The sequence below is a fragment of the Siphateles boraxobius genome, unplaced genomic scaffold (assembly GCF_051911475.1).
Source record: "Siphateles boraxobius isolate OS27281-9 unplaced genomic scaffold, OSU_SipBor_1 8, whole genome shotgun sequence".
In the NCBI taxonomy this organism is placed as follows: domain Eukaryota; kingdom Metazoa; phylum Chordata; class Actinopteri; order Cypriniformes; family Leuciscidae; genus Siphateles; species Siphateles boraxobius.
Window position 1 is genome coordinate 3241418 of NW_027509208.1, and position 24787 is coordinate 3266204.

The 24787-nt window shown below is 38.0% G+C and overlaps 1 protein-coding gene across 14 annotated transcripts in view; it reads right to left on the bottom strand.

Annotated features, from left to right (window-relative positions):
- Positions 1–24787, bottom strand: part of cdc42bpab (CDC42 binding protein kinase alpha (DMPK-like) b) — a 65485-nt gene that overhangs the window by 13182 nt on the left and 27516 nt on the right. For 6 of the 14 annotated variants that reach the window (XM_077219829.1, XM_077219826.1, XM_077219822.1 and 3 more), the window contains exons 5-27: positions 24455–24603; positions 17609–17702; positions 17307–17507; positions 14692–14940; positions 14453–14532; positions 13684–13844; positions 13487–13609; positions 13214–13347; positions 8879–9121; positions 8598–8708; positions 7809–8059; positions 7316–7421; positions 5924–6048; positions 5593–5698; positions 5354–5502; positions 4990–5081; positions 4301–4377; positions 3423–3461; positions 1986–2102; positions 1574–1654; positions 777–882; positions 325–461; positions 12–151 (exon numbers count right to left, since the gene is read on the bottom strand). In XM_077219829.1, the coding sequence (XP_077075944.1) occupies positions 12–151; positions 325–461; positions 777–882; positions 1574–1654; positions 1986–2102; positions 3423–3461; positions 4301–4377; positions 4990–5081; positions 5354–5502; positions 5593–5698; positions 5924–6048; positions 7316–7421; positions 7809–8059; positions 8598–8708; positions 8879–9121; positions 13214–13347; positions 13487–13609; positions 13684–13844; positions 14453–14532; positions 14692–14940; positions 17307–17507; positions 17609–17702; positions 24455–24603 (3071 nt within the window). Of the gene's footprint in view, positions 1–11; positions 152–324; positions 462–776; positions 883–1573; positions 1655–1985; positions 2103–3422; positions 3462–4300; positions 4378–4989; positions 5082–5353; positions 5503–5592; positions 5699–5923; positions 6049–7315; positions 7422–7808; positions 8060–8597; positions 8709–8878; positions 9122–13213; positions 13348–13486; positions 13610–13683; positions 13845–14452; positions 14533–14691; positions 14941–15097; positions 15119–17306; positions 17508–17608; positions 17703–24454; positions 24604–24787 lie in introns of all 14 variants that reach the window. The other 8 variants (XM_077219828.1, XM_077219823.1, XM_077219821.1 and 5 more) reach the window with 3 other exon arrangements.

Sequence of the window (24787 nt, forward strand, 5' to 3'; positions counted from 1 at the left end):
ACCTCGCTCACCTCATGTCGATGACCTGGTTAACGATGACACCAGGCTGTGCACCTTTCCCTTCTCCAAGCTCATACAGGAAGAGTTTGAAGTCACAAACCACTGCCCAGACCCTCTGCCAACCCCTTTTCACCCCTGTGGGCTTTGGCACCTGGAAAAGACAGTCGAATCTCCATTTCAAGGCAGCCAAAAAAAATTGTGGCTAATAGTGTACAGACAAACGAACAACAATGGGAAAGGTAGTATGTGCCTAATTCAGATGACCATAAAAAAAGACACCAAAGCAAACAGAGAAGAATATATGAAGAGCAGAACAAATCTTACCCTAAGATGTCCCTCATATGCAGTCCCGATGCCCCTCTGAGCATCAATTCCCAATTTGCCCTTTGTTTGGTCAGGTGCGACGGGGCACACAGAGGGGGCTTTATCAGCACAGGTGACGTGACAGGAGAAGTTGCAGACTATAAGGAGAGATGGAGGACACAGGCACTGAGTATTAAAGAGCATTTTGTCTATGAGGCATCCTGGGAATGGGGCACATTTAATAAACCAATATGAAAGGAAAGGTTCACCCTTATTTTATTCCAAACTGGAATGACTATTTCTTCAGTGGAACACAAAAGAAAACATTTTAAAGGATTATACTGGTTATCCTTATGCCTCTGAAGAAATAAAGTTGTACAGGTTTGATCATCTCGAAAACTAAAAATGTCATATTCACTGTTGTCATATTCACATATCACACCCATATTTAATTTCTCTTGTGTTGTCCTCACCTTCACAGGCGCAGCCCTGACGGATAAGTCCCACCATGAGAGAGGTGCACTGATTACATTTGGTGGGAACGGTGAAGGACTTCACAATAAACTGGTGCGCCTTGGGCTGTGGAGCAGAGAACATCAGCAATGTAATTAAACCATTTCCATAGATGTTCCAATTGAAACAGACAAATGCTTAATAGGAGTGTTGGACAAAATTCCTATAGCACACAATACAAGTCATTTTGTATCACAGTAACAGTATATATCACAATACAGTTGTTTTTGCTGGAAATTCATGGAAAAAAAGTTGTTTTGGATAATCTGCTAATATTAATACTTAAAGAAGTTCTGCGACACACATGTATAGCACAGTACAATCATTACAGCATAAAAAATATTTTACAAGAAATTAAAACGAAATTAGAAATTAATACTTTGTTATGCATTACATTAAGATTTCCATTTCAAATAAGTGCTGTTCTTTTTTTTAAACTTTCTTTCATCAAAGAATCCTAAAAACAACGTATTTTGTTTTCCACTAGTTTTCAACATTGATAATAATAAGAAAAGTTTCTTGAGCACCAAATCACCTTTTAAGAATGATTTCTAAAGGATCATGTGACACTGAAGACTGGAGTCATGGCCGCTCAAAATTCAGCTTTGCCATTACAGGAATATAAAATATTATATATATAGATTTTTTAAATGGTAGTGTAATCTATACAGGTTGATAGAGTACATTGTACAGATTACGTAAATAGTCAGATATCGGCATAGCGCCCAAATTTTGTGGCCTAAATCTTTTGTGTTACCTTAGATGATGAGTGTCCCAAGCTTCCATAGCCTGATCTGCCAGTTGGAGTCTGAAGACTACGTGACGTATGGTCAATCAACTATGAGAAGGATACATTAACATATCAGTGCATTTTATTATATAAACAAATGTCATGGTAAGAGTTAAAGTGATGAGTAAAAATACTGTCATAATTTACTCATGTCGTTCCAAACCTGTATAACTTTCTTCTGTGCAACACAAAAGCATAAAAGTTAAATACCGGATACAGGCTGGATCACTTTATTTATGGAAAAGATTGGCCAGTACATCTGCTTTTGTGCTTCACAAAAAAAAAATAGCATATTGGTTTGGAATGACATGAGAGTGAGTAAATCCTAACAGGATTTTCATATTTGGGTGGACTATCCCTGTAAGAGTCCGAATGATACCTCAATAGGCTCCATGTCACTGGCGGTGGATGGAGACCGTGAGCGTGATATGTGGCGAGATCTTGAGTCTTCATCTCTTGATGGAGTGTTGGAGGGAGTGAAATCTGCTGAGTCAAGCTAAGAAGCAAAAAGATTATAATTATCTTTACCATAGGTATCATACGGCACAGACTGTGACATCAGAAGAACATGCCACCATGCAGAGCGAAACACACTCAAAGCGATACATTAAGCTTATCATGACAATAACACTTTAACTGGAATTACACCCTCTAAGCAGAAGAAAGCATGTGCACCCCGGGCTCCAAACCAATGAGTAAAGCCACAATATTTCCACTACACAGAGACCACACACCAACTATACATGCAAGACAGAAGGAAGGGCAGAAACACAAACCCAACTACATGGAAACCATATCCACACTTACATTAAAGTGATCTGTAAAAGCTTAGTTCACTCAAATGAAAATTCTTTCATGATTTACTCAGCATCATGTCTTTGCAAACCTGTATGACTTCTGTATAACTCTTGAACAAATAATTACACTACTGCTCAAAAGTTTGAGGTTGGTAAGATTGAGGTTGATAATGAAGTCTCTTATGCTCATCAAAGCTGCATTTATTTGATCACAAATACAGTAAAACCATAAAATTGTGAAATATGATTACAATTTAAAGTAAATGTTTTCTATTATAATACATTTTAAAATGTAATTTATCCTGTGATGATAAAGCTGAATTTTCAGCAGTCATTCATCCAGTCTTCAGTGTCACATGATCCTTCAGAAATATTACCATCAATGTTGAAAACACCTATGCTGCTTAAAATTTTTGTGGAAACCGTGATCTTTCAGCCAACTTTGATGAATAGAAAGATCAAAAGAACAGCATTTATTTTAAATAAATTAAAATGTACCATAATAAATGTCTTTACAGTCAGTTTAGATCCATTTAAAATTCAATGCATCCTTGCTGAATAAAAATATCGTACCGACCCCAAACATTTGAATTGTAGTGTACTCCCTGTGCACTGTATTTTTTGCTTTATAATCTTTAAACATGAGCAAAAGTTAAAATTAGATCCAAATATTGAGCTACGTAAATTAATTCTATATCCTTCCATTTAAAAGGGCTTTTGAAATGTACTATAAAAGCAAATGGTATGGAAAATAAACCACCAAGTTTAATTAACCAACCCAGACAAAACCCCAGTTTCTCTGAAGTATATTCATATGGTATATATGCATTTGGATAGATGAAAGGAAGTTTCCCAAACACATTTCAGATGTATTTAAGCTTTAAAGGTCCCATGCAATACAGATTTCACCACAATCAGCTGCCATCGATGTAGTTTGCAAAACAAGCCATCACAACCACAGGAGAAAAACAATATGACAGGGGGATTTTACTGTGACGCAGGACAAAAGTGGGTCTTACACGTCTGGTTTTGCTTCCGAGACCAAAAGAGGGTGACCGCTTCATATGGAGAGAGAAAGAAGATAAGAAGAGAGTCAAACTTCATGTGCAATGTCAGCTGGATAGGATAAAGGCCTGGAACGGCAGGCAGGAAAACGGAGGGAAGGGAATGAGGGCATGTAAGAACAGGTCTAATCTGTAGATGGATTTCTGAGTATAGTTTAAATGCACAAAGAAATCACTTCACATCAAAGATCTCCAAGGAGTCACTACCAAAGACACTGAGGTGGATATAGGATCAGATAAGAAAAACATAACATCGGTTGCATGTAAAAACAGTTCAATATTGAATTCAATCCTAAAAAGTATCAATAAAAAGGATTTGAGTAGTGAAAAAAGTACTTTATTTTCCAATTTGTCTGTACTGTATATTTGTATGCTTTTTTTGAGTATTGTGCTTGGCAACAGGCTAATATCAAACTCAATTAGAATCAATTGTGAGTTTTCTGTTGTTTTTTGAGATTTTATTCCTGTAGGAGTTTCATTACGGGAGTAGGGCTTTTGTTTGTCTGCTTTTAAATGTGAAAATGAATGATGTAAAAAGACATCGAACTATAACAAGGCTGAAAGAGAACTTACATCTTCCCAAAATTCAATTAAAGAAGATGAAGAAGAAGAAAATGAGTCCTGATTGGCAACAGAATGAAAAAAAAGCAAAAACAATAACCATACACATTATGACAGGAGAAAAAAACAGTAAATAATAAAACAGATCAGGAGGTATCAGAAGAATACAGAAAAAAAACTAAAAGAAGAATGATTAAAATGATTTATTTGGAAACCAGAGTGATGTTCTATGCAGATGTTCTCATGAACAACATCTGGGATCTCAAACTTACATCAAACTGATCCAGAGCAGAAGTGGGTGCATTCAGGAATGCCAGGAAGGAATTCTGTGAATCCTGATGCTTCACACCTACAAATGACAGAATCTTATTAAAATGTCCATTTAAATTTCACAAAGCCAGAACTGTTGTTAGCATGTGACACTGTGCAAAGCAATGCAGATCATGTTTTTGATATTTGATTGTCACCAGTGTTGTTTACTGTTACCTAAATTCATTTTTGTTAATTGAAATAAGGCGGACATAGAATAAACAAAACTTAAACAAAAATAAAATGTTTGTAAGGCAACTAACATAAACAAATAAGTTGAAGTTGAAGAACAAAAACAAAATTACTCAAACTAAACTGCAATAAAAATGAATTAATGCAGTATAAAAGAGCGAATAAATGAAAAAAATAAAACAGAAAATATGTGACCCTAGATCCCAAAACCAGTCAAAAGTAGCACGGGTATATTTGTGGCAAAACCAGTCAAAAGTAGCACGGGTATATTTGTGGCAATAGCCAAAAATACATTGTATGGGTCAAAATGATCGATTTTTCTTTTATTTAGTTTCTTTCCAGACTTTCAAATAGTTGTATCTCAGCCTAATATTGTCCTATCCTAAAAAACCATACATCAATGGAAAGCTCATTTATTCAGCTTTCAGATGAGGTATACGTCTCAATTTCAGATTGTTACCTCTTCTCAGCCTCAGCTCCTCTGTCTCCTTCCTCAGCCTCTCAATTTCCACCAGCAGCTCCTGGTTTCTACAATCGGATTCTTGCAATTTGCTGTGAGACAAAAATAACAGACCGAAAACTATGTCACTCTATTTAAAATCACCTCATTCGAGAAGAGAGAGTGAACAAAATAAACTAAGATCAGCCTATTCACCAAATAAAAAAAACGTAGAGAATATCAAAACTATTCACATAAAGGATGAAACAAATATTTGTTGAGCTGAAAAAACAAACAAACATTAGATTTTAAATCAAATCAGCAAACAAAATCTCTGTGGTTTCAGTAGAGTTGATCAGAACTATGTTGATATGTGTGGCATCACCATTCTGTGGCAATGCTGGATGCTTTGACTTTGTTAAGCTCGTCCTGGATGGACTGTTTGGCTCTGATCTCGGCATCCAGCGCAGACTGCAGCTCCAGACGCGCAGACATGTCTAGCTTAGCAAAGCGCCTCATCTTCCACGGCATGTCCTGACAAAGCGAGAAAGACCCACCACATCAGAAGAGCAGGAATAAAAGGATATGCGTTCCATCCTTATCTGATGTGTGCGCGTGTCTCACCGTTCCTCTAGCTCCCAAGCTGGTGTTCCTGAGCCCTTCAAGCTCCTCAGTCATTTTTGTGGCCAGAGCCTGGAGGTAACCACGAGCATCCTTCTCGTCGCTCACCCTGCACAGATTAGCTTAGTTCAGCTTAACCTCGAAATGAAGCATAAAATCTGTGTTCTTATTTAAAACTGAAAAGTGATGAATGGTCACAAGATGGCCACTTGATCCGCATCATCTGCATGATCTGGATCTGCACTGCCATGCAGATCTGGGTAAAGTTCACCATCATCATGTCTTTCTCTTCAGGTGTGATGGCAAGCGGCTGCAGGTAGGGGGCTCCACTCACCACTGGATGATCTCAGTTATCTGGGCCTCCCAGTGGGCAACGCTTTCCTTCTTATCAGCCAACTCTCTCATCTCTTCCTCCAGCAGCCTGTGACTACTGCTGAGCTCCTCATACATCGAGTTCAGCTGAAGAGAGAAAAAGAGACCACAAAGAGACAGAAGAGTAAAGATGGGAGGAAGCAGACAGATGGAGATTGGATGGATAAGACAGCCATTGTTATGTGATTAAGTTGGTTGTCATTGTTATCAGTGTTGTTATTGTTAACTGAAACCATTAAAATCCAATTAAACTAAAAAAAAAAAAAAAAAATAGAAAGACTTCAAATGAAATCAGCAAACTAAATGTCTCTAGTTTCAGTAGATCTCCAGTAGGTCATCATTTTGTGGCAATGTTGGATGCTTAAAAAACTAATGAAAATAGAAATGTTTGGTTGTTTGCTAGATGGTTACTCACTGGCCCAGTCAAAAGTGCTCAGTCACAAGGTTCTTGAAATAGGAAAAGTCCATCCTTAAGTATAAATCTATGACATTTCTCTGCTTGTTTTATTGTCTGATGTATCCCATCCTTGATCAACCTTACTAGATTTTATAAGTTCTTTGTTCCAACTGCGGTCAAAATTTTAAATAGAGATTTTCAAAATTGATGTAGGATGCTGCTAGTTTTTATTGTTGGAATGTTGTTATATTCTAATTATTGTATGCTATGTACTGTGTTGCGTGTGATCGAATTTGTGTACTGGCCATGTCATGTTGTCCAAGAAATATTTCCCAGGAATGGGACAATAAAGTATAAAGTAAAGTAGAGTTCTGTAGGAAACTGAACATTGTCCAAAAGACAGGAAGCAAAAATACTTTGTTACGGCAAGTCTATACAAAACTTCATTAGTGCTCTTTTTATTGGAATGCGACTTTATTCAGGCATTTTACATCCTGGTTCAATTCCTTCCAAATGCCATCATTCTTGCTTATGTTTCGAAACCCAATCCAATCTGGCATTTGACATGACAGCCCTGGCCGGCTGCGCTATTGTTTTAAACTGCCTTTGTGTTTTGGGTTTCCAGGTATTTTTACGAAATGAATAATGTTTAATATCCATGCCACCAAAAATAAGGAGTCCTTTAATATCTGATATGTCCAAACTTGCAGAATTATTTGACTGGCTGATTCCGATTTTACCTCGCGGTCCAAAGTAAACAGTGGCTGAGCCGAGAAGCAATTTTGTTTAAGTGTGGTTACAATCTCTCTCTAGGAATGTTAGCGGATTTGGGGAGATGGTGCCAGAGGAGAAGGGGGAATTTCATACACGATTTGATGTATACTTTTTGTGATGAAAGACTAATGAATATTTTATGAACATTGGCACATGTGTTTTTGAGAGTGATACAGATCTCACCTTCTCCACTTCGCTTGTAAGCTTCTTGTTATCGTCTGTCAGATGGGCTCTCTCCCTCTCGTACTTCTGCTTGTTCTCTGTTTCAAACTCCTCTCGCTCAGTTTGGCTATTGCAAACACAATAATGAACATGATGAAGTTTGCAGAACAGCTACATTCTGCTACCATGGAGCCTTTTAACACAAACGATTCAATGTAAAGAAAACAAATCTTCAGATTCACATTGCTGGCTCAAGAAAAGCTGGTGGTTTCATCTTCAAATAGCATGACCATGAACGATTCGCAGACCACAGTTGGTTATTATAGTCAATACATTCAAATTCAGATTTATGCCTCTAAAAGCCATTTCTCTGGTCCTTCAGTTTGGCCTTTCTGTGTAAGTGGGCAGCAGACAAGAAAAGCCGTAAATATCTGCTTATGCGAAGGCTGAGTGTGCCAGCAGCTGAATAATTACATGATAGAAAGAATGAGTTTTGATATAGTTATACATGTACCTTTCTCTGCGGGTTTTCTCCAGTTTGTCTTTAAGCATGAGAATCTCTTTCTGGAGTGTGAGGTGTTGACCCTCGGCATCACGTAGCAAGTTCTTGAGGCCCTTCAGCTCAGTGCTGTGGAGCGTCTCCCGGCGACACAACTCCTCCTCGTACTGTACGTTCTTCTTCTCCAGCTCTGCCCGCACGCGCATCAGCTCCTGCTGCTGGTCTGAGCTCGGCGCTGCGTGAGACGGCCCAGTCTGTTTCAACTGCTGCAAGAGGACCAAGACATACATATGTGTGTAGAAGAAAAGACTAACGCTGCGTCCGAAATCGTGTACTTGAATTTGAATTTACTATGCGACGTTTAAAAAAAAAAACACGGTCTATATAGAATGAATATGGATAGTATGAATGAAATTCATACGTACTACATCCACCATGTTGTTACTGTCATGTGACCTACCAGAGTCAGTTGCATCACTTCACTTCCATTCATAAATCTCTTCCCATGGCCTCACGGGATAGTAAAGTGTCCATCAAATGCGCACTTCAGAATTTCGGCGGAAGTAGTAGGTCATCCGGGGACTTTTCGCTGACTGTTTTTCGAATACTATGTATTCGGACATACTACTCTTTTAGTGTACTGTTTTTCGCATACTATATAGTAGAGCAGTATTTGATTTCGGACGCAGTGTAAGAGAACAAGAGAAAAGGGGGAAATGAGTGTCTAAAAGTGTTTTTTATATGTAAAAGTCATATTTCATATTCCATTTATTAATGTACATGAATGCAGTCATGCACTGTCACCTTCATTCCCTCCAGCTCCTCTTCTAGTTGTCTACTGAACTGTTCAGTTCTCTCTCGTAGCTTTCTCTCCTTCTGAGCTTCTGCCGCCTGCTCCTCAGCCTGGGCCTCCAACTGAAAGGACAACACCACAAACATCAAATATGCAGCCTTCAAATACACAAATATGATACCACTGATGATTGCTGGGGCACTGCATCAAAATTAAAGCCATATTGACTTTGCTTATATAGTGGTCTAACACCAGTAAGTTCCAGCAGGGTGGGTGGTTTTGAAGCTTATACCTCTTTGCGCATTTTCTCAGCCTTGCGTATCTCTAGCCGCAGAGCCTCTAGTTTTTGCGACACTCCTTCCATCTCCTCTTCTTTGTCTCGGAACTGTCGGCTCAGCCGCTGCTTTTGTGAGCGCAGATCACTCAGCTGTTCGTTTAGCTCAGAGAACTCCTTTATGGCCATCTTCTTTTGACTGTGAGCCTCCTTCAGCTCCTTCCACTGAGCCTTCACCTTCTCTCCCAACTCCAGCAGCTCCTTCACATATCCATTACAGAATCAACGTTAATATAACTTACCTTCGAGGACCAACTTAAGTCATTTAGTTAAAGAGTGATCTGTTAAATGGCATAGTTAAAGATTAAAGTCAACTCAGGTCGCTGTGACCCTTAAACTATGGCAGCAAATCATAATGGAACTAGTTGGACATTTATGGCAATTACTCTGAAAACACACAGCATAGAGCAGCTTAAAGTGGCTAGCTAGTTTTACAGTCTAGCAAAGCTGTCTGTTTGGATGGTTTTTAGAACACTTAAAAACAGTGTAATACCAGTAAATCTCATACTATATTGAGCAATAGATTAAAAGCCTAATTTTTGGATTTAAAAGAGGCCATGGCATAATTTATTTTATGTTTTAGGTTAACTTATGATGTTAATAAAAGCTTTTGTACAATATACTGTATATGCATGTGTGTGTGTGGAAAACAGTTTCCCTCTGTCAGATTTTTAAAGGACGGCTCCTTTAAATGGGAACTTGGCAACTATTTCAACCTAATAAAACCGTTTACAAATCATTTGGATGGTTTAATAACCTGTTCTGGTGAGAATTGTGACTTTCCCCGCACACCCCAGCGTTCCCAGGCAGAAAACCAACCTTGCAACATGGGGACTAACATCCCGGTAAGTTGGAAAAAGGAAGTCTCATGAGAAGCGAGAACGAGCGAGAAACACAAACTGCTTTACGGCAATTCGACATAAACACACGCCATATGATACTGTGTATGATGTATTACCCACCTCGGTAGACATAGCTCCACATGATAAAGTTGGCCGGCTCCGATTATAATAAATGCACATGAGCAGCAGTAGAAAGGGGGAGGAGGGGCCGCAAGTGAGTTTTTTTTTACGACAGTGTTGTGAAATATACGCCTCACAGCTGTAGAGGAGCTTGTTGAGACAATATGTGAACGAAGTGAAAATCAGCGAAGAAATGGCTAGAGTTGCCAAGTTCCCCTTTAAGGCTTGTCAGTAACTGGCCACTGTTATGATTGGCTAACGTCATTGCATAGGAAACAGTATCAACGCCCACTGACTAGTGGCTATTGCATGTGAGTAAGTGTTTTGATTATCCAGATAAAACAGTCATTTACAGACAAAGCATTATGAAAATGCAGCTGCTGTCAACAAAAGTTTCTTTGCGAATTCTCTATTACATTGTGCTTCGTTTAATAAACAATCTGCAGTCAGATTCTCTGAACAAACATATAATCCTCCGACACGATCTGAGACACCATTAAAATAAACAATCCACTTCTGTACAGTCTGTAGAGGGAGGCAAACGAGCTGTTCTAACTGGACGCGTCAAAGCGAACGTTCCTTTACGCTTCTATTTACTTGTCCTCTTGTTGACAGACTCAAGCAAGTGAAGTAAAGTGAACGGGCATCTGTATACTGTATCCAGTGTTGACAGTATCAGAGATTACAGTTCCTTCTCAAAAAATTAGCATATGGTGATAAAGTTCATTAATTTCCATAATGTAATGATAAAAATTAAACTTTCATATATTTTAGATTCATTGCACACCAACTGAAATATTTCAGGTCTTTTATTTGTTTAATACTGATGATTTTGGCATACAGCTCATGAAAACCCAAAATTCCTATCTCAAAAAATTAGCATATCATGAAAAGGGTCTCTAAACGAGCTATTAACCTAATCATCCGAATCAACTAATTAACTCTAAACACCTGCAAAAGATTCCTGAGGCTTTTAAAAACTCCCAGCCTGTTTCATTACTCAAAACCGCAATCATGGGTAAGACTGCCGACCTGACTGCTGTCCAGAAGGCCATCATTGACACCCTCAAGCAAGAAGGTAAGACACAGAAAGTAATTTCTGAACAAATAGGCTGTTCCCAGAGTGCTGTATCAAGGCACCTCAGTGGGAAGTCTGTGGGAAGGAAAAAAGTGTGGCAAAAAACCCTGCACAACGAGAAGAGGTGACCGGACCCTGAGGAAGATTGTGGAGAAGGACCGGTTCCAGACCTTGGGGGACCTGCGGAAGCAGTGGACTGAGTCTGGAGTAGAAACATCCAGAGCCACCGTGCACAGGCGTGTGCAGGAAATGGGCTACAGGTGCCGCATTCCCCAGGTCAAGCCACTTTTGAACCTTTAAGGAAATACCAAAATGCCTGAAGTCCAGTGTCAAGTACCCACAGTCAGTGATGGTCTGGGGTGCCATGTCAGCTGCTGGTGTTGGTCCACTGTGTTTTATCAAGGGCAGGGTCAATGCAGCTAGCTATCAGGAGATTTTGGAGCACTTCATGCTTCCATCTGCTGAAAAGCTTTATGGAGATAAAATTCATTTTTCAGCACGACCTGGCACCTGCTCACAGTGCCAAAACCACTGGTAAATGGTTTACTGACCATGTGTTACGTGGATCTATATATATATATATATTGAACTACTGAGTGTATTAATTTTGTTATTTGAGTTCGTAGGTGGAGTTAGGGGTTTTCCCCTGATTTACGGAATGAGTGACGTCATGGGAATTCCTGCACTTAAGCCGGCCTGGTGTTGAGGGCGCGGTCTCTCTCCGCTTCTCTTGCTCCTCATTCTTCGCCGCCGTTCCTGATTGTTGTCAGCTGGGGTGGTTCGCCTGATGGCGAGAACGCTCATCGTCTCGTGTCGCACCTCCATGCTGAAGTCTTCGATGATAGTGAACTGAGTTTTTTTTATTATTTAAAGCCAGGTAGAGGTTATTTCCTTAGTTCACTTTTGTTATTTATTTAGATTGTAGCGTAGCGAAGCAGTGGCCCGGAAGACTCACCTGTTTGTTGTTTCTGTCGGGAGTTAGGTAAGATCTTTCCTGCTACGATAGGCTTAGTTAAGGGATTATGTTTCTTTCTGTTGCCCTACCTGTGTTGTTTATTTGTTTGTTGTTTATTATGGGGTGCTCTGTCCTTTGTCTGTTGTGGACTGGATTAAAAATTATGGCGTGATTAACGTCTGAATACCACTCAATCGTCTGTGATTATTAAATATGTTCGGTCCTTGTCTTATATGTGATTTAACGAGCCAAGCTAGATAAAGGGCCGTAACATCATGGTATTACTGTGCTCAATTGGCCTGCCAACTCTCCTGACCTGAACCCCATAGAGAATCTGTGGGATATTGTGAAGAGAAAGTTGAGAAACGCAAGACCCAACACTCTGGATGAGCTTAAGGACGCTATCGAAGCATCCTGGGCCTCCATAACACCTCAGCAGTGCCACAGGCTGATTGCCTCCATGCCACGCCGCATTGAAGCAGTCATTTCTGCAAAAGGATTCCTAACCAAGTATTGAGTGCATAACTGAACATAATTATTTGAAGGTTGACTTTTTTGTTGTATTAAAAACACTTCTTTTATTGGTCTTTTATTAATTATTGAAATATGCTAATTTTTTGAGATGGGAATTTTGGGTTTTCATGTGCTGTATGCCAAAATCATCAGTATTAAAACAATAAAAGACCTGAAATATTTCAGTTGGTGTGCAATGAATCTAAAATATATGAAAGTTTAATTTTTATCATTACATTATGGAAATAATGAACTTTATCACAATATGCTAATTTTTTGAGAAGGACCTGTATATTGGATTCTATTTGCTTTTGACCCAACGCTCACATCTAGTGTCGGCAAGTGTCAGCCATTAAGCGACTGAACGCCAGTAGACCGGGCTTATGATGTGATGATGTAAAACTATTCGTCAATGTCTTGCTCTGGAGGCAGGAATATGCAAATGTATTTGCCCGTGTGACATCACAAGTCCCCCAATATCCAAACAAGCTTTTTTTGAAGCTTGATTAAATAAATGCTTAGTTTATAATAAGGAGGACTTTATAATAAGGAAACTTCTTTTACATCAAAATATTAAGGCTAATTTGATTTTTCATGTCATGACTCCTTTAAGATAAAAATGATTAAAGCTAGTAAACCACCTTGGCTCACCTGGTGAGGGCATGGTTGCACTAGTTAAGCATATTTCAAGCCATAGTTTCCCCACCATTGATTGGCATATATGGCTAGATAACAGTGTGATATTGATCCTCTTTTCTTTTTTTTTTATGCAACGAAATGGGTACCTTGTGCAGATCATTTTTCTCTTGTGTGACACCCTTCAGCTGCTTCTCTAAGCCCCTGATGACCTTAGACGAGTCTTCCAGGTCTCTTCGGGCAGTGCTGGCCTCCTGCAACTGCTGTTCCATTTGACCAGAGTCTGACATGACACAACATTATATAGTCTTTGTCCAAAGATGTCACTACCCTCAATGGGTAATCAATAGAGTACAATAAAGACCCAAGACCGGGATTGTGCCCTTAACTGTGTGCGTTCTAACCCAATATCGAGCTCTCACCTGCGATCTGTTTCTTCAGGATGTCGATCTCACTCTTTAAACTCCTGATCTCTACCTCTGTATTAGCATTCACAGGGGCTTCCGAATCAGGGTACTGCAGTGCTTGCACTGTCTGTGTGGACTCTAAGGGAAAAAATAAGTTTCAGAGAGACAGAAGGATAAAATGTGATTTATTCTGGATGTGTTAGTGCCCTCACCATGTAGTTTACGGGTAAGTTCAGTCTTCTCCTGCTCTAGACGTCTGATCCTTCTCTCATAGGCTTCAGAAGCCAAGCTCTCCTCCAGGCTACGCTGAAGATCAGCATCTACCTGTGCAGGTCCAATGGACTCTCGCAGACACCCTCGATCTGACAGTGTGCTAAAGAACCACATATATCACACAATTGCAATTCAAATTTTATTAAAATAATAATATTGTTAAAGTGCACAGCAACCTACACTACTGTTCAAAAGTTTGAGGTTGGTTAGATTTTTAAATGTTTTTGAAAGAAGTTCTCTTATGCTCACCAAGGCTGTATTTATTTGATGTATTTGGTAGAAACTATAATATTGTGAAATATTCTTAAAATTTAAAATAATTGTTTTTTATTGCAATATATTTTAAAAAATATAATTTATTTCTGTGATGGCAAAGCTAAATTTTCAGCAGCCGTGTCACATGATCCTTCAGAAATCATTCTAATATGATTTTTGGTGCTCAAGAAACATTTCTTATTATCAATGTTAAAATGGTTGTGCTGGTCAGTATTTTTCTGGAAACCAAGATAAAAAAAATGTATGATCATTTGGCGAATAGAAAGTTTTGTAACAATGTAAATGTCTTTACTTCCACTATCGATTAATTTAATGCATCTTGCTAAATAAAAGTATTCCTTTCTTTCAACAAAGAATGTCTTACTGACTGCAAACTGAACAGTAGTGTACCTAATTAAAAAAGGCATGATGAACAAAAGTCGTCTGACTCACCATTTGCTTGTGTAGGTGAAGCCTATGAATGGGAGGTGGTGTCCAGAAAATGCTGTGTGTGAAGGTGGGCGCAACGTCTCCTAAAATATTTCAGAATAACAATCTAAGACTCAAACATCCATTAAAGTCATCCAGTGACACTGCATAATGGCCTGCTCAACTACATACTAATGCATTTGTGTGAAAAAAAACCCAAACATTGACTACAGGATAAAATTAGAACAAAACTAGATGCATACACAGTTTTTGAGGCAATCGTCATCCACATCAAAGTTTGAGGTGTCAGTGGGGCTGCTGACTTCAGGGATGTAGGGGGCTTCGCACATTCGGATGTTGTCCCAGTCGATGCCTGTGAAAAAGGGGTGCTGTTTAAAATCGTCGATGCCATTCTGGCCTAGCCGGTGTTCTCTGCTGCAGATCAGCCGCCGGATGAGATCTTTAGCCTCCTCGGACACATCCGTCACCTGAAGTGGGAACTGGAAGCGCTCCTGAGAAAGAAAGAGTTGGAATATACTTGAGCATTGCAGAGTAAGACGATCATTTATTTATCTCTACCTAACTACGCTAGTTACGGTGGTTTAAGTTTTGCTCCATTAGTTAAGTCCCACACAAAACTAAATGAACCTTGATGAAAAGGTGAATTACCTCATTGTTAGGTTGAGATGACTAATCCAGAATAAAATAGTGAAGGAAAGACAAAAAGAATTTTTACAATTCACTCATGACTTTTTTGTTCTATACTAAGCAAGATACACATACAAATTATTGTCTTGGTTAACTAAAAGAAGGCATGGGTTACCAAGAAAATAAAGGGGATCTATTATGCCCTTTCTTAAAGTCTTGATTTTGTTACTGGGGTTTTCTAGAATAGGTTTTCATAGTTGCAACACCTCTCTTCCCAGTCTGTCAGTACCACTTTGTTTCTGTCTTTATAAAGCCCCCTCCTCTGATTGGTTGGCTATACTAGTGTTTTATGATTGGTCAACCACCTCGAAAGTGTTTCAGAAATGTCACGCCCCCTACCATAGCCGCGAGTTTCAACAGACTACTAACGCAAATCAACAAAGCTTCACCTCCATTTTTTGTGTACGCCTTGATTAGGAATTATTTAAATGAGAAAAATTGTGACGTGTACGGGAGAAAACTCAAGACTACAATAGAGGCATTTCAGGGAGTTCATAAACAGTCCTTACTGATATAGAGAATAACTCCCTTTGGAGTGGACTTTGTGCATCATAACTTTGCAGACCCTTTCATGCTTAAACAGCAACCTCACACACTAAAGAAATTTGAAAATATAAAAAAGCACAATAGGACCCCTTTAAGCTACTCTACCGCAAATAGATTTCAGAAGTGCACCTCCAAAATTAAAGGTGAAATGTGCAATTTCTCAGCACTAGCATCACAAACTGCAACTTCATTAAAAAACTTGTTTTCCTGAACAAAATGTAATGATTTGGATAGTGCCACAGTGTTTTTACTAGGGCTGCAACTAACGATTATTTTGATAATCGATTAATCGGACGATTATTATTTCGATTAATCGATTAATCGGATAGAAATTAAATTAGATTTTTTTTTTATTATAACTAAATAAAACCGTAAATCAGGGTATTTATGTGTAAAAGTGTACTTTAAAAAGTGCAAAAGCCACACATTGAGTTTAACTAATATCAATATTTGCATTGCTTTTTAATGATAATTGCTGATGGCAAGTTGACAAACATGATTATTGTTAAAAAAATGATATCCAACATATTATGTTTTAACACAATTTTTGTTAAAACAAATTTACACAGACATGTTGTTCAGATGTGAATATCTGAACTAAAAACAAACTAAAAACATCTAAAATATATAATTCATTTAATTTTTATTTAAAATTAATTATATATAAGGAATATAAGGATAAAGAATATAATATATATTATATATATAATATATAAAAGAATATAATATAAGGATAAATTGATTAAATAAATATAGAAAGACTGAAAACAATTGTGTGAATGTAGAGCCGCAGTAGATCGCGTTTGAAAAACAATTAAAACTTAGTAGACAAATGCTATAAAAAGAGAACAGAATGGAGGTAACGTTACCCAGCAAGCTAACAGGCTTGAGTAAAGGACAGGAGAAATTATGCATTAGTGCACAAGCATTCGCTGAAAACCACTGAGTACAGTGACTAAAAAACAATATTTTACTGCTGCTGTTATTAACTGCCTTTGTATTTAATGCTTCACTTTGTAAACACCGTTTTAATTTAACCTATTTCTGCGGTAGCGCTATTTTAATCCATCACTTACGTTGCGAGCGAACTGATTGCACAACCTGATGCTCGAGACAAAATACAGACATCCCGGAAGTCCCGGAGTCTCCCGCATATTGATTGCGGCTCCCTGATGCCCGCGAATTAGTTCAAACTCCCGAAATCTAGAGCGCGCAAGCAAGAGCGCGCGCGCTACACGGTTTGGAGCAGTCTCTTCTGTCTCGCATAGACAGAAGAGACTGCTCCAAACCGTGTAGCGCGCGCGCTCGGCAGAGTGCCTGAGGGAGAGAGACCTTGCGTGTGTGTGCGTACCAGTAAACGCTCCCCGTGACGTAAGCAGACCAACTAATCGATAATGACATTCGTTGACAACGATTTTCATAATCGATCATAATCGATTTTATCGATTAGTTGTTGCAGCCCTAGTTTTTACACTATTCAGGGGAATCAACCAATGAATGGCTTGCATTCAGTTGTCTCTGAAGGAAGAATGCATTTTAAAATTGAAAAATTACACACATCACCTTTAAACAAACATAGGAAATAACGACATGTTCAATTCTTGTGGTACAGATGCATACAAACCTTATGGTTCATGATCTTGCCGTATGTCTCCACCAGAGATTCAGCATAAAAGGGTGTCTCTCCATAAAGCATCTCGTACATGCACACACCTAGAGACCACCAGTCACACTCCGGCCCGTACTTTCCCTTCCCGTCCTCCATAGCCTGCAAGATCTCTGGAGAAATGTAGTCCGGGGTCCCAACTGCAACAGAGGACTGGACCTATGAGAAAACGTGTACAGGAAGACAGAAATTTATAACACAACACTTACTGAGCAAGAAATCATGTGCTTGACAGCTTTAGGATTGAAAATCAAACTCACTGTCCCATCTTCCATGAGTTTAAGGCAGGAGCCAAAGTCAGCCAGCCGGATGTGACCGTTCATGTCCATCAGGATATTGTCTGGCTTAATATCTCTGATTAAACATAAAACACAATCACAAACACTCATTATACAAAACAAAAATGAACCATAACAAAGGAGTACAATAGAATAATAGTGCGGCATGGCAATGTCATAATAAATTAATACAGTAATCATTCAGTGCCGTGGCATGTATTAATACAAAAATCACATCATATAAATAAAATTAAATACTATAAGTAAATATATATTTACATTTTATATTATCAAATTTAATTTTAATTAAAGTATTATGTGTGTGTGTGTGTGTGTGTGTGTGTGTGTGTGTGTGTGTGTGTGTGTGTGTGTGTGTGTGTGTGTGTGTGTGTGTGTGTGTGTGTGTGTGTGTGTGTGTGTGTGTGTGTGTGTGTGTGTGTGTGCTGACCAAGGGCCTGTGGTGACTTAAGGATCAAAGGTCATGTCTACATGTCATTGGACTGAGCCAAACAGCTAAAGCTTTACTGCAATCTTGCACCATTCAAATAACACCACAATTTGTGTCATGACTAGAGATTTCTAAACTGTCTGAGATTCATACACCTATGTTTAAGACAAAGTCTTTAAGTTTATCTATATCAATAAATCATGCAACAGTCCTGTGGTTGGCACAAGTACAGTGCTGGCTGTCGTAAAAGATATAAGCAAATCTTTGAAGGACACGTGCACACTATCTCACACAAATAGCCGGGGGATTTACCAGCGTCAGCACATCATTAATCACAACAGCTCATAAACCCTAAATCTCAGCATTACTGAGTTTTTTTTTGCCAACGTTACGTTTCAATTACAAGCTCATACAGTGTGTGTGTGTGTGTGTGTGTGTGTGTGTGTGTGTGTGTGTGTGTGTGTGTGTGTGTGTGTGTGTGTGTGTGTGTGTGTGTGTGTGTGTGTGTGTGATCTTCCAGCTTTGGCAGAGTGCTAGTACACGGAGTGAGGAGAATAGGGGAAAGCCCACAGAGTTTTTACATAAGTGTTGATTATTAATTGTCAGCAACGTGCAAAGATATGAAGATATATGTGTGTGCGTGTGTTAGGTGAGAGGCAGGCAGCCATCCCCCGCTGTCAAGCAGTTGAATAAAGGGCCAAAAAGAACCATCGGGGCTTTAACACAGAGAGGTTTGTCTGAGATTGTGTGAGGAACTCAGTGGGTGGTGGAACGATTTCCATAATGGCTTGACCTCATCCACACCGAATAATGAACCAATACTGTCAAAACTACAATGTTTATAATATATAGCACTCCTATTTTGGGGTGTTTATTTTCTTAAGTAATGTGACCATTAATAAATAAAACATTTTTTTTATCTCTGAAAACAACAATTAGCAAATCAAAAATTAAGTTTTCATTCAGCACAGCTACTAAAAACCTAGGGCAGACTAAAATGATTTTAAAAAATGTATTGTATACATAAGATTTTAATTAATTTTAATAATCTCACTAAAAGTATATTAATACACTACAAAACAAATAAATATAAAATATATTTACTTTAAGCAAATTTTGGGGTCGTGAGATTTTCTAATGTTTTTGATTAAGACTTATGATTCGATTCGATAAGTACAGTAAACAGCAATATTGTGAAATAATATTATTACATTTCAAAATAATAGTTTTTTATTTTATTTTAAAATGTAATATATTGCTGTGATGGCAAAGCTGAATTTTAAGCATCATTACTCCAGTCTTCAGTGTCACATGATTCCTTGCTGATTTGGTGATCAAGAATCATTATAATAATTATGTTGAAAACAGTTGTGCTGCTTAATATTTTCGTGGAAACTTTTTTCAGGATTTTTTAAAGCATATAATAATTGGAAGTAAATAACAGTATTTATTTAAGAAATCTTCTGTAACATTATACAAATCTTTACTGTCACTTTTCGATAAATTTAAAAATATCCTTGCTGAATAAAAGTATTAATTACTTTAAAAAGAAAAATCTTACTGACCCCAACTTTTGAATGGTAGTGTATCTGTATAAATATATAAAGTACCCAAATTAGTACATTTTTTGTGGCAGATGTCTCCCCAGGGGGGCTCGCAAAACTTGCAGATGATGCATCTATTGTTCAGAAGGAAAAATATTTATTATTAGGTTTAATTCAAAATTAATTAAAACAAAGTATTTATCTAACGTATACATTTTCAGAAACAAAACTGAACCAGATACACAGCAAATCTCTCAACAGCTATAATCCATGACCAATTCTGTGGACCATCCAGACCACTCCTTCTGATTCTGTCACTGAGGACTTTAACGGTTTTCCTTTCTAAGATCTTGATTGGGCGGTTCTCACCGCCACAGTCCTGTGCCAAAGAGCAAACAGCAGAAAGTGGAGGAGGACAAGCTAAACCAATTAGGAAGTAGAGAAACTCTGAACCAAACAAATATGCTCTGCAGAGACCATAGATTAGCATTATGAGCTAACAAGGTTTACCACAGATAACGTAGCCTAGCCTTGACATAGATAATGTCACATAGCCATTGAAAATGACACTATAGCAACTCGGCAAATGTAACTTTTATTTTCACTATTACTCCAGTCTTGTGTGCGTTAAGACTCCAATCATAGCTAAGCTTCCTTTTAAACTATGTTAAACTTGGCTTGCATTAAATCTACATTAGATTTTGTTAACTTGGCCGCATGCCTCCTGCTAGGCAAAAAGCCATTCACTTTGTAATGGTACATTAAGGGGTTCGGTCTGGCCAGCAGGGGTTGTAGTGTAGGTGATAATTGGGTGGCTCTGTCCCGGGCTGCTGTCTTAAGGAGCAGCGGACAGCGAGCAGAGGGAGGTAATCCCACTTTAAGACCACAATAACCATCTGTGAGCACCATCTGGACATGCCTCATGCCTACCACAGGAAGAGCTGGTCAACTATAGACAGGAAGAAAGAGAAGGGGGTGGGACTCATTGTATGGGGATGTTGGATACATTTCAGCAGTTCATTCAGTCCTTTATTTTTTTACTCGAGGATTGAGCTCAATCCATTTAAAAAAAAAAAAAAAAGGAAAAGCGGAGTATGTGGAAACTTCAACTTGTAGGTCAAGGCCCTCTGGTTGAAAAAAAGCTGTTCTACAAACACTAAGACCGCCGCCGGTGTCGCCAAACAAAGCTCTTTATGAGGTCATCCAATCACCTGTGCCGTTTCAAATGAATGTGGCTTAATCCTCAGGCAACGACTGTTCATCTTTCTCTTTGATAGGGGATCTTTACAGGTAACAAGAGATTCCCTCTTGACATTTAAGGTGCGATGAGCCATGTCTCTGTGGCGTATGAAATTCCAGCTAGCTTCCTTAGGAATCAGCTGAGACGTCACACACATGGTATTGATCAATAGCAGGACACACATATGGCCCTGATCAATAACTGAATATAATGCAATAGTCATGCACAACAAAACCACAGATGCTAGCGCGTCTGGTTGGCTCTTCAACTGTGACATGGGCTGGTCCTCATCAGTGGACAGATCAGAGCTCACCCTATGCAAATATCTGGCAGAGAGGAACAGGGCACTTAACACCACTTACAAACACAATCTCTAAAAATCCTCAACTTTAACACAACAGCTTGCCCACTTAGTCTAATGAGGGCTGGGTGAAAGCAATAGCTCCAAGCTTTTCCTGGAAGGAGCTTTCAGGGCAGGAGCCCACTAATGTGATCTGCCGACTAGAAACAATGTGTGAATATTAATAAATAAATGAAGAGACAAAATTCATTTGAGATTTAAGAAATCCATTTAAAGGCATAGTTCACACAAAAATTAAAATACTGTCATCATTTATTCACAGCCATGTCATTCCAAACCTTGCATCATGCCAGATTTGATGTCAATGCTGAGACACAGTCATATGACTTTAGAGTTGTATAAACTACAGCTGAATGGTTAAGTGAAATAAAACCGAAAATGCATTATGGCTTAAGGCCTTAGGCACCATGAGTACGACACAATGAAGCGAAGCGAATGGTTAAAGTGAAAAAAAAAATTCACTTTGTCGTTCCGCGATTGATGATTGTGCCGGGTATATAGCTCCGTATGGATCTATTAGCTTTGTAGGGATCTATTGTTTCGATTCAAGAGCATCTTCGCATCGTACATTTACGTCACTTAATCATGCTCAGTGTGAAAGGCCTTTTGGTGTGATTATTATATTAGTGTGATTTAATTTATAAATAAATGAGCTGCATATTTTAGAGGGTGAAGCATGTCACTTGTACTGTAAAACAAAATGATGTTTATTGCATTATATTTATTAAATTCTTTTTTTTCTTTTATTTCACAGTGAAATATTAAAATAGTAATATTTCTTATTTTGTTGAATATATTTAAAGAGAAATAATAATAATAATTATTATTATTATTATTATTATTATTATTATTATTATTATTATTATATATTGTGAAGTAAATTACAACAAATTTGGCCAAATTGTACAGTCCTACAAACGTCTTTTTATAAATCACAATTCGATTTTATATAAAACAAAAACTTGAATGAGTTTCTTTCAACTTTCTGCTAAACATCCCCTTATGTTGAATGTTCACACTGCTGTTTTAATCACAATTAGATTTAATAAAAAAAATAGTCTAGTATCGACTATTTTTATGGTGATTTTGTACAATTAAAACATTTCAAGGTCCAAAAATCACCAAAATGTTTTTTTATAAAATCGAATTGTGATTAAAACAGCAGTGTGAACATTCAACATAAAGGGATGTTTGGCAGAAAGTTGAAAGAAACTCATTCAAGTTTTGAATTACATGAGAGCGAGTACATGGAAGTTTAATTTTTAAAGTGAAACGTCCCTTTAAATCATTTTCTAGATAATACACTATTAATTATGGACCCATCACTGAGCATTCTTGCAAACCGTGGTGTCTCAACTATTTTCACACAGTACATCCACCCTCAAATGTACAGGACCACTTATTCCCATATGCACACCCTTTAACATGGCTCATACAAAAACACACCCACACCAACCCCATCCCTGGAGACCAATCCACTCCGTCCCCACCCTCCACAAACCAGGCGTGCCAAACTCTCACGAGAGGAGAGTTGACCACACCTCTAACCCCATGATTACTGCCTTTAACTTTCCCCTGCCTGTCCCTCTGGGTGCCCCAAAAACAGACTGCAATTGGCAGACCAGGACGGCACATCAGTTTGTGAGGAAGACAACACGAGAACATTAGAGAAAGTGTGTGTGTTTGTACCTAAATGAAGTGTTCGGTGGGAGTGAAGCACACCCAAAGTCCCAGTACAAACACATTCATCACGCTGAGTGCTCTATGCAACTGGTGCCTGTTATTATGCAAATATGGAGAAGCCACTTCCTGTATGATAACCAAAGATGGGTTCAAACCCAACCATCCCTCAGACTAAACATAGCCTTTTTTCCAACTCATTGCACTAAGCATGCACGCTTTAGTGCATGCTTAGCTTATTTGAAAACCAAACCCCATGAAATCAAAGTGGGTGTTTTGTGGCTTTTAATTCATGTGTATTAGCTTTGAGTTCATCTATATGCTAATATATATACACCACCGTTCAAAAGTTTGGGGTCGGTAACATTAATATCTTTGAAGGAAGATTCTTATGCTCACCAAGGCTGTATTTATTTGATTATTTCAGGAAAAACAGTAATATTGTGAACTATTATTAAACTTTAAAATCACAGTTTTTTATTTTAATATATTCAGTTTAATTTATTTTAATATATTAAAATATACTTATCAGTTAAAAATAGCTGTGCTGGTTAATATTTTTGTGGAAACATTGATACATTTTCTTTCAGGATTTTTTGATGAATAGAAAGTTCAAAAGAACAGCATTTATTTGAAATCATTTTTTTCAAATAAATCTTCTGACCCCAAACTTTTGAATGGTAGTGTACTCCTAAACATTGACAAAATTCAAAATTTAAAATGTAGTCTTAATTTCCATGAAAACAGATCAAACATAATGACTCTTGTCCAATCAAATGCACTCTAGAATGAAAATATCCCTCCTCTAAAACCACAACCAACTAGCAAACAGGGTTATTGCTGTGACATAACCAAAGCGTACTGGCTTTTCAGCAAATAAGGATAACCCTAATCCTTTTAGTTTCAATAAAGGGGTCACATTTTGGCTGGTTAACATGGCTTTGGCTGTCAAATATGATCAGAATCATCTTTCTGCAATGACATCTGTCAATGTATTTAAGTATCAAAATAATCTATTGTATCTAGTGTATTCTCACTAAATAAAACTATTTTACAGGCAAACCCGACTGTAAAATGGATTGCTGTGGACAGTGATAGGATTATATTCAGGGATATGGAAATAAAACAACCAATATAATGACTTATAAAGCCACTTTTAATATTCAATGCTTTTGTCTGCCACAAAGCTGTCTTTAGATTTGTACTATTTGTAGGCTCAGAAAATATTGATATATTGCAATAATAGTGATTAGTTAACCAGCAAATCAAGTAATTCATTCAGTCAACATTTGAAACTGATGGACAACCCTGGGGCCGATTGCATAAACTGTTAAGACTAGTCTAACAAGTTAGTCATCAAATTTGTTTCTTTAAGACTGTTTATAACTTTTTTAAGTCAGTTACATAATGTAGATTGGTCTAATTTGATTGCAAAAAGTAAGACTGATTACACCTTACTAACTGCTAGTTGGTCATACTATTTTGTAAGACATAGTCTTAACATAATGGTTATGTTGATACAACTGGCCCCTGGTTTAAAGATGCCAGGACCCACCTGTGAACATAATGTAGCTGATGCACAGAGTCAATAGCCAAGACCATCTCAGCCAGATAGAACTTGGACATGTCCTCAGGCAAACGATCTTCAAATTTACTGAGCAGAGTCAACAGATCTCCCCCTACATAGTAGTCCATCACCAGATACTAGGCGGAGAGAAAAACAGCGAGTGAATAAAACAGAAATAAAAGAAGAAAGGGAACAAAAGGAATGGGAAAGAAAGATATCAATCAAAAACAGTTTACAATTTAAATTCCTTTACCCTCGGATTAACCCATCCCATCTCAGTTATCCATGACATACTTTCATCTAAAACCTCTTATCGCCCTC